At 28.7% G+C, this 10,897-nt stretch overlaps 2 protein-coding genes across 2 annotated transcripts; one reads left to right on the forward strand and one right to left on the reverse strand.

The window, feature by feature from the left end:
* Positions 1–8,515: 8,515 nt before the first annotated feature.
* LOC111028209 lies at positions 8,516–10,640 on the reverse strand. The gene is made up of 2 exons (XM_022306755.1): positions 10,587–10,640; positions 8,516–9,336 (listed from the first exon to the last, which is right to left on the reverse strand). Exon 2 carries the CDS (start codon positions 9,281–9,283, stop codon positions 8,516–8,518), a length of 768 nt encoding a protein of 255 aa, XP_022162447.1. The 5' UTR covers positions 9,284–9,336; positions 10,587–10,640.
* LOC111028211 (protein ALP1-like) lies at positions 9,543–10,503 on the forward strand. The gene is made up of 2 exons (XM_022306756.1): positions 9,543–10,255; positions 10,355–10,503. Exons 1-2 carry the CDS (start codon positions 9,733–9,735, stop codon positions 10,501–10,503), a joined length of 672 nt encoding a protein of 223 aa, XP_022162448.1. The 5' UTR covers positions 9,543–9,732.
* Positions 10,641–10,897: the final 257 nt, after the last annotated feature.

The following is a 10,897-nucleotide window of genomic DNA, read 5'->3' on the forward strand; positions in this document are numbered from 1 at the left end:
GCGTGACTGGGGAGAAATCGCCGCAACGACCCGCTGTTTAGTCGTTGTCTCCCCGAGTCCGCTGTCGTTGAGACGAACAACCAGAGAGCGCTCTGCGCCCGTGCGCAGAGTCTTATGTGGCCCGTACGTGGTCCGCCACAAAACAACCAAGCTGCTTGGTTTGATGCATGAACTAAGATATGCAGGACTGGACACAGAGCCTTATCAGCCGGTCAGACAATGTTACGCATTACTCCTTTAAGTGGAATCTACGCTATCTGGTGACGAATTAATTTGTTAATGTAATTACTTAGTAATACTAAGTAACGAGTAACGACGCACATCATTAACATCTAGTGCATAGTATAAAGAATAATATTATTCCTTAATATACTATGTATTTTTGATATAGTGTTATAGGTGTTCTAACTTTTAAATTTTAATCATTTGTTAAATGGTTATACTTATAAAATATATAAACTGCAAATAAAAAAAGGTGCGAAAATTATTTAAAATATTTATCATACTATATATTTAAACTAAAAATAGGTAAAACTATATGTTTGTAATTTTTCACAAAATCATCATAGGAATTAAACAAGCCAGATATTGGAGACCAATAAAAAAAGTAAAAATAGATAGTTAAATATTTATTTAGTATTTTTGGGTTCTTTTTTCTTTTTTTTTTAGTGGAGGGAAACTATTTTATATTTATCTAATATTACTTCGTCATTTTATGGATATGGCAATAGTTCTGGCAAAATTTCATTTTTCGGAGACCACTTAAGTTGTTTTCTACAAGATGGTTGAAGTGGTAAAGACTAAAAAGAAATCTTAGATTAGAAATACTTAATACATTCATACCTTAGTTTATTTTTTCTCATTTTAAGAAACTCTTAATATAATTAGGTTTGTAAGGTTAAGTAGTTAAATATTTTAATTATTATTTAATTTAGGTACCTCATACATAGACGATTGTAGTATATCAGAACAATAATAGTTACTATTTGATGTTGAAGGTATGTTATAAAAGCCAACACTTAGGGAATTACTAGTAGCAATAATATGTTGATCTAAAAATAAGATGAATTGAATAGATATATTTTTTTATATTATATACATATATCCATGTAATTAAATCATTACACTAACCATTTATTTCAAAAATTGAAGGAATAGCATTTTTTTAGCCTAGGCTTAGTAGCAGACAGTGGAATCACTATCAGATGAAGAAAATGAAACATTATTATCTGTTGAACTTGAACTAAAAGAAAAAAATTAATTTAATATTATTTTATTACCAAACAAATTAGAATAAACAGTGGTAGGGATTAACAATTATTATAATTATTCAAATAATGTAATACCAGACAGTTACACAGTTACCTCTGTTTAATACTAGCATACCTATTACAACTACCAAAATAACTCCTTATAAAATCATCATTAGTAAAGTGGAGTTTACACAAATATTTGACAGTAGTTTGTTTGTGATTAACTTTTAGACCATATTTCAGAAGTATCTTTATTTTTCGGAGCTTGAAATATCGAGTATTTTTAATGTGATTTCGACTTTTACACAAAAGCACAGAACAGTCGTTAACCATTTTTAAATTTTTTACGAAGGTAATAACGATATACAAAATTTAAAACAGTATGCTTAAAGCATGTACAGTATAGAATGCTATTATAATGTGTTAAAATAAACATATTTATGTTTTATTTTTGAAATAATATGTATTTGTAGCATGCAAATTGTGTTTTAATTAGATTGCCAAGTTATTCTCATAGATTGCGCCAGATCCACTTAAAGGAGCGGCATAACATTTACTGACCGTACCCCTCATACCCGCACACCCAACAGTGTCCAGTCCTGTATATCTTAGTTCATGGTTTGATGTGTGATAGTACGTTTTTCACAGTATGACCACTATTACAAAACCATGTGGCATGGATGTATTGTGCAATATTATTTTGTAAGATAACTCATTCAGTTCAATCTGTGAACATTGATAGATAGCGCTCCTATCGAGTTGTGGGTTAGTTGCAATTAGTAAAATGCATAATATAAAATTTCCAATCTAGTAATATACAAAGCTCATTATTTATGTTTTTGAGGGTTGGTTCCTTTCTGCATAACGCCGTTCAATTGTTCTCAACATTTTACAAATTTCCGGGCATTTTCAAAACATATAAGACTAGAATATCAAAATGATCAAGAAGTTGATAGAACTATTGATAGTTGTTTATCAAATAATTTAAATACTTCCCTCTCAAATTCTACAAATAATGTTGATCATTTAACTCAAGCGTCATCACACACTAAGAACAATAATTCACATTTTGTGGATTTGCAAACTTTAGTACAATCTTCTTTAAAATTGTCTTTATTGTATTATGCCAAACCAAATTTTTCTAGAAAAGATGCAGTGGATTTGCAATTTAATGTATCACAAATAATAACATCTTGTATTGCAAATGAAATTGAAAAAATAATTTTGAACACAGATGATAACAAAATAAAAGAATCTCTTAAAGTAATAAATGGTTTTTGTAAAGACCCTTTTAAAGAAATAAATTCTGAATATAAAATGTTAAATTATTTACAAAGTATAAATGTTTATAAAAAACCGAGTATTATTACATTGGATAATCAGGTGCAGAATATTGTTCTTAATAATATAAATACTATAGATTCACGTAAAATAAAGGGTGTAATTTTTCCATTAGAATTTCAACTAAAAAAGTATTTTGAATTACCTGGTATTTTGGATGCATTTTTAGACTATAGTTATACCTGCTCAACTAAAACTAAATATACAAATTTTATAAATGGTGAACTCTGGAATCAAAAAAAAATGCATTTTAATGAAAAACTTGTGATACCTTTCTTTTTATACTTCGATGATTTTGAAATCAACAATGCACTTGGATCACATTCATCATCATTATTAGGTGTCTATTATTCTTTTCCTACAGCTCCTCATTATTTGAGATCAAATTTAAAACACATATTTATAGCTGCTATTTTTAATACAAGAGAGGTTAAACAAATAGGAAATGATAGAACTTTTTTTAAATTAATTGAAGATATTAATCATATGCAAAAAAATGGTGTACTTCTCGAATTCCCATCTAAAACCATTCAAATTTTTTTTCAGCTAGGATTAATTGTTGGTGATAATTTGGGGGTAAATACTACACTTGGTTTTTCTAAATCATTTTCGGCCACTCACTTTTGTAGGTTTTGTCAAAATGATAAAAAAAAAACCCCAGATTCTTCCAAATGAAGTAATTGAATCTCTACGAAATAAAAGAAACTATAATGAAGATGTAGCAAAAAAAAATAGTAAATTAACTGGAATTTATGAAGAATCCATATTTAACACAGTTAATTTATTCCATGTTGTTGAAAACTATTCTGTAGATATCATGCATGATATCTATGAAGGCATAGGGAATTATAATATGTGTCATATTATATTACAATTAATTAATTTAAAGTTTTTTAATTTAGAAACATTAAATAATAGAAAACAACATTTTAATTATGGAAGCTCTGAAATTGGTAATTTATCAGGGCCTATTACAATATTGAATTCAAAAAAGTTATTGATTAAAATGTCTGCTAGGGAAATGCAAACTTTCATTCATTTTTTTCCTTTAATTATTGGTGATATGGTACCTGAAAATAATGAAGTGTGGTTATTTTTATTAAATTTTATTGATATAGCAGATCTTATTTTACAACCAGCTTTTGATGATGAAGATATTATTAAACTTGAAAAGTGCATTGCTTACCACAATACTAAATATGTAGAACTATTTAACGACTGTTTAAAACCAAAGCATCATTTCCTTACACACTATTGCAATATAATTAGACAAAGCGGTCCTTTAAAATATTTGTGGACTTATAACTTTGAATCCAAACATCGTGAACTTAAATCATATACTAAAAATATTAACTCAAGAATTAACACTCCTCTGTCCATAGGTATTAAGTTCTGTTTAAACTTCACTGAGTTTATAACCAACTTCAATGTTATGGATTTAAAAAAATACAAACCATTATCCAAAGGGTATTCACTTTCTACATGTCAATATTATCAGGAAATTAAACATTTATTTTCTAATGAATTATTACTCAAGAATTCTTTATATTTCGATAAAATATCTTTCTGTGGTACTGAGTATAAAACTGCTAATTTAATAACAACCTATGATGTTAATATACCACAAATTTTTTTTATCAAACAAATTGTTTGTGTGAACGATACAACTATTTATTTATTGTGTACAAATATAGAAATAATATCATACAGAAAACATTTTGCTTCTTACAAAATAAATGCATCTGCTAATAATGCCAATTATATTTTAAAAAATATTAATGAGTTCAATAGCCCCCCTATTCATATTTACACATTGCCTAATAATGAAAATATTGTGAGGTTGAAAAATTATTTTTAATTTTGTCATAAATTGTAGTTAAATACCTATTGTGTAATATGCTTATAAAAATAATTTCAACTTTTGTTTTATATTTATATGTACCTAAGTAATTTCAATGAAATTAACTTAGTAAAAAAAAACTTTGTTTGTCAAAAATATTTTGATTTTAAAAATGCCTATTTATACTGAAATGTTAACATTTATTACATTTAGATTCATGAATAAAAAATAATTATTTAAATGTAAAAGTTATTGATTTTATTAAAATTTATATTTGTTTTTAGTATATGATTTATTTTATTAAATGAAACAATTTCTTAAATCTTTAAAAAGTCATCATTACTTTGAAGGAAAATTTACTTTTTTCTAGTAAATTAAATCTTTAGTTTAAAGATGGTAAGTTTATATTTTAAAGGTGATAGTATTGATGTTATTACAATTAATATTTGTTTCTATTATATGATTACTTATAATGAAAGAAATATTTTTTTTAAACTATATAAAGTCATAATTAATTTAATGGAAAATTTACTTTTTCTAAGAATTCTCAGATTCATTAATTTAATTCAATCAATTGCCTAAAGATAATGAATTGACTTCATTGGATCAAAATCATACCCGTTTTTCATTGATATAACATACTTTTTTCATTAATTAAATGCCATTTTTTCCTGAGTGCTATCGATGTTTGAGAGTTTGTGTTTTCAGGTGCTGCTATATGACTAAATTCAAAAAAGTATTACGTCTTAGGCCGATCGCACACCGAAAGAGCAAAACTGTGTTGGCCTAAAACAGTTTTCTTAAAAATAAAACATTGGAAATTACGTTATATACGCACATTGATAGATAAGACATAGTCAAAACAAAACGTTTCGCTTTTAATCACAATTATAGTCGTGACTGATACTGTCTGAGTGACGAGTGTTCACAGTTTTCGTAACAATAGTTACAAGTAAAATAGTTCAATATTTAGTTACAGACTTGAAACATTGTATATAAATATAAAATTAGTAATAATTTAACAATTTGACAAATGTAGAAGTAGTAATCTTTATTTTATTGGATCTGTCCATTATTATGAAACCTTCCAGTTCAACATACTCATAGTGCCTTTCAAAGTCATTAAATTTCTTAGAAATTGTATGCACTGTATGTGTACAGTATATTTTGGTTATAGTCGGGTGAATGAAAAGTGGCCGCTGATGCCCACGCGCCTAGCGGTGAATTTTTATCATTGTACCGCAAAATTATGAAAAAGCGCGCGAATTTTGAATTATTAACCATAATGCAATTACATGTTATTCCAATACAAATCAAGAATTTTAATAAAAATATAAGCAATAATAATTTAATTTAATACAGAGGTCATTCAAATGTATGTACAAGTCATATATAATACAAATTCAGATCAAATATACACAAAATAATTTATTTCTATCCAAGAAACTTAAACTAAAGATCGGCCTCAAATATGTCTTCATCATCTTCAACACCCCAATCACGAAGCAACTTGTTGTTCTGGATCCAAATTATCCTTACCCTCTTTGCATATGCGCCTCACAGTTCGTTCTGATAATCCACAAGCTTCGGATTTGAGCAAACATAGATGGAACAATTTCAATTTGTTTCGATAAGTCTTTTATAAAATTGTACACCGAAAAAATGATTTTTTTGCTCTGACTACGAGTATCACTACTATTGCCGGCCATTATAGAATTTAAAAAAAAAAACTTTATCTAAAAAACAGTAGTAAATAATAATGTAATGGTTAAATTCACTTTCTGATGTCAAATGTAACAAAACACAACATAACACGGACAAAAATCGTAGCCGAACGACGAATATCGTGGTAAGGGAAGCAGATGTTATGGGTACAATAGTACAATACACATTCCTCATGTAGTTTATATATGTTGTCCCACCGGTATGAGTCCCTCCATTAAATATACTACAAACGCCGAAGGTCACAAGTAGTAACTTGTGACGAAGCTACAAAGCAAAAAAAAACGTTTTCAACCGCGCACCGGCCAGATGTTGTTATCAATCGCGCTTTACGTGATTCACTTTGAGAACCCATGGCTTATCGAAAAAAAAAGGTTCCTATCATATTGCCAGCGGCCACTTTCCATTCACCCGACTATAGTTAATTTTACAAGCAAAACAAAAAAAATTAAATAATATAAAAATAATAGAATAATAAAATATCAGAATGTTTAACTTAAAATACTATAGCACTTCTAATAACAACCAAACTCTGGTGGGCTATTATATTACAAAAAGCATAATCATATTAATAGTTTTTAAAATAATAATTGTCTTACGATAAATAGATCACACTGTATATAGGTACTTATATAATATTATGTAATAATTGAATGTAAAAAGTTAAATGAAATTTTATTTTATATAGGTATAAAACATGACTCGGAAAGTCTGAACTTACGTCTTTAGTTTATATCAGTTGTTTTGAATTATGTTTTATTGGGAATACTATATGCCATTTTTGGCGCTTATTTTTCGATAATCAGCTATCCATTATGGTATTAACTGAACTTAAAGCAATTCACGAAAAATTGATGCGACTGAAAGTGGTCGACCCCATGAAAATGAAAATGAATTTTCATTTCATTATTGGTATTATTGTATTTGGTATAGCAAAAGCTATAGTTCTAGTCGTATGGATAATAATTCAAACCACAGCTGGAGTAAAAATGAAGGTTATTATTAACATTTAATAATATGTCATAATTTTAAATGTAGTGTTGTATTAATGGTTAATCCAACAAACTTGGACTATTTTACTAAAAATGAATCAATCTAAAATTATAGTTCGCTTATAAAGACATTATTATAATACGAGGCCGACGTTTGGTCCCCTTGTACCTTAATGAACATATACGGAAACTCGATAAAGATCAAAATAGAGTTTTATCAGTTATTTCTCACCCTCTAAAAGACTATAGTCATACCAGCAATGTTTTAGGATTCAAAACGTTTTTTTAATGAGTTTATTGGAGGAAATAGTGATGCACCCCGTTTGTAAGGAAGACTCCATCTTTGTGTTCATTTTAGCAACCGGTTTGAGATATGACCTATCAGTTAACAGGTATACTACCAAAAAGTCCGAGGTAAAAAAGTCCTAGGAAAAAAAGTCCGAGTAAAAAAGTCCGTAGGTAATAAGTCCGAGGAATAAAAAGTCCGTGGTTAAAAAGTCAGAAATATAAAATGTCAACGGTGAAAAAGTCCGGTACATATAATTAGGTAAAAGGAAAAATACCATGTGATGCACAATCAAACTTCCAATTAGTATAAATATAAATTGTAACTAAATTATTTACCTGACAAAATTAATAAATAATCTCGTATGTACCAATAACTACTTTTTGGACTTTGAACACTGCTTGACTTTTAGTTGCATGTAATAATCAAAATCTATTATCTTAATTATCTGGTTTTTCGAGTTTTAAGGTCGATTCGCACTATACGGAACGTCAACGTCACGTCACAGATCGGCAACGTCACGTCAAAAATAGAATACATTCGCATTATCGGTAACGTCACGGAAAAGCCATCAGTCCATCCAGTCCAGAATTCTGTTAGGTTAAACTAGGTCTAGTACATTCTGTGTTTTAAATTCATTTTTTTTTTTTATTAAATATTCGTATTTGTATCATGCCGAAGTTCACTAAAAAACAATTAGCAATGATTGCCTTAATTTTGGACGACGAAGAAAAAAAATTTAATCGTACTAAGAAAATGTGGGTACGAAAAATGTTTACTGCGAGGAAATTCGTAGGAGAATTTCACACATTATTTAAAGAATTAGAAGATGAAAAAATTTCTTTCTATAAATATTTTAGGATGTCACAAAGTCAATTTTATGAACTTTTAACTAAAATTCAAACTAAAATTCAAAAACAAAACACTACATTCCGAGAAGCTATTAGTCCCAAGGAAAAACTAATGGTCTGCTTAAGGTAAGAAATAAAAAAATTAGTATTTTATATTTTGTATTTTTTGTATTTAAACAAAATAGTTAATATTATTATTAACAAACTTATTACTTTAACTGTGTTAAAAGTTAATTTGGCTGAAAATTTTCAAAATAAGATTGTGCAGATGACCTTCCGGAACTTACAGATGAAGGTGTTTGAGTGTGACTAAACATAAATGAATCATTTGGAGTAGATGAGTTTGACGCACGTGAAATTTCATAAATTCGTTGTTGTGGATGGACTGCTTGTTGGATGTTTTGAGTTTGAATAAATGGTATTGGGTGTATATTTGACCTGTTGTCTGGAGCTAGAAAATTCATTGATGTTGGCACTTGGTAATTTGTATTCTTACTTTGTAAATGTGCCCACTCTAGTTCGGATACAACATTGAAAAGTTTTGACTTTGCCATATGCTGGTACTCGGGTGAAAAAGTTTTTACAGTAGCGGCTAGACTATTGAAAAATATGTCTATTGGATGATCATTAGCAGTGGCTTTTGTTTCTTGCTTATCACTTTCTACTAAATATTTCATTAGTACAGATGAAGCTGTCTCTGTTTTTTCAAATTTTCTTTTGTTTAGCAAATACCTAGATGAACTTTTTTTTGGAGATGCTGTAGATTTCTGATTTATGTTGTTATTAGAATTTTGTTCTGAAGTATCCCCAGTAATAACAACGCTCTCCATACCTTCGTGTTCATCATTCGATCCGTCACTCAAGCTATCAGGTTCTGCTATGTTGGTTTGTGTTTCTCTTTCTTTAAAAAATGGAATTATAAATGACATTGAATCTTCATACTTCCACTTCTTTTTAAGTTCAGCGGCTTGTCCACTTTTTGTAATATTTTTTCTCATTGCTTTTCTCAGCTGGTCACGTAATGAGATCCATCTATTCTTGCACGCTGGGCCTATTAAAAATATAAAATTTGGTTATAACAAAAAGTGTTTTAAAGTTTCAATCCTTAGCTATTATAACAAAATAATAAAATCGATTCAAGATAAATCGCTCTGCTCAGAATCTAATATTTTGGTTATTCGTATACGGTTTAATACTTTTAACGCATGTTTGGTAATTACTTGAATAAAAATAACTTATAAATTAAAACATTTTTGTTAATTTAAATTTAAATTTATTATATTGTTCGAACAGTTTAACAGTTATGTAAAATTAATTATTTAGGTTTTTAGCGACTGGTGATTCGTTTCAAACTATATCATTCAGTTATCGGCTGGGGCATTCGACTGTTCATTACATTGTTAAAGAAGTATGCAAAGCTATAGTAGACGAATTGTTAGCTGAAGTGATGCCGCAACCAAAGGAAAAAGATTGGGAAAAAATTGCTGACGACTTCTGGAAAATGTGGAACTTTCCTAATTGCTTAGGAGCATTAGATGGGAAACACGTGGAAATTTTTGCTCCTCCGAACAGTGGTTCCCAATATTTCAATTATAAGAAAACTTTTTCTATTAATTTGTTAGCTTTGGTTGACGCAAATTATAAATTCATTGCTGTAGATGTAGGATCCTACGGTAAGAATAGTGATGGTGGAATATTTGCCAATTCAAATTTAGGAAAAGCGTTGGAACAAAATAAACTACATGTTCCAAAAGATAAAAATCTTCCCGGAACTCAATGTCCAGTGCCATATGTCATTGTGGCGGATGAGGCATTTCCCCTAAAAACCTATCTATTAAGACCTTATCCTGGTTCTGTAATTAATGGTGATATACAGAAACAAGTATTCAATTATAGATTGTCAAGAGCTAGGCGCATATCCGAAAACGCATTCGGAAACTTGGTGCAAAAATTTCGAATCTTTTTTAGAAGTATAAAATCTTTACCCGAAAATGTTGACAATATTATATTAACTACTTGTATTTTGCATAATTATATTAAAGATAATATTTTAATTACCCAACATTTAGACCCACCAGAATGTGAACCTAATTGGGGACGTATACATAGACAAGGAGGAAATGCCCTCACTACTGCTTTTAATGTGCGTGAAACCTATAAAACTTTTTTTAACTCTGAAAATGGATCATTACCATGGCAGAGAGATAAGTTTATGTAAAATTAAAAAATAAAAGCTGTAAAAGTAATATTAAGTACCTAATAATAAGTAATATTAGTTAAATTAAGTTTATATCTAGGTACCTGTTGTTTTCAATTCACTACCAATTTTTCTCCAGATATTATCTTTGTGAATGTTGTCGCTATAATTTTTATGCGTCATATCATACAGTTCTTGATATTGGCGTACTTCCTCAATCAACATCTCATCGTTCATGACTATTTAATGTTTAAACTATTAATATGTTATTTAATTAATCGAATGATTAATGTTATTTCATTTTCTACTGTAAATTGGAGAATTAAATAAATATTGTTTACTTACTTTATATGTCTATATTTTTGTATTTAAATATTCAAAAATTATAATTTTTAGTTAACGAGCTTACACATTC

Source organism: Myzus persicae, unplaced genomic scaffold (genome assembly GCF_001856785.1).
Source record: "Myzus persicae strain clone G006 unplaced genomic scaffold, MPER_G0061.0, whole genome shotgun sequence".
Lineage (NCBI taxonomy): Eukaryota > Metazoa > Arthropoda > Insecta > Hemiptera > Aphididae > Myzus > Myzus persicae.

Bases quoted from the DNA above. Each gene is read 5' to 3' on its own strand.
- LOC111028209 (XM_022306755.1), bottom strand. From the start codon at position 9,283: ATGAGAAAAAATATTACAAAAAGTGGACAAGCCGCTGAACTTAAAAAG.
- LOC111028211 (XM_022306756.1), top strand. From the start codon at position 9,733: ATGCCGCAACCAAAGGAAAAAGATTGGGAAAAAATTGCTGACGACTTC. The intron at 10,256-10,354 runs GTATAAAATCTT...CCCAACATTTAG, and splicing joins ATTTCGAATCTTTTTTAGAA to ACCCACCAGAATGTGAACCT.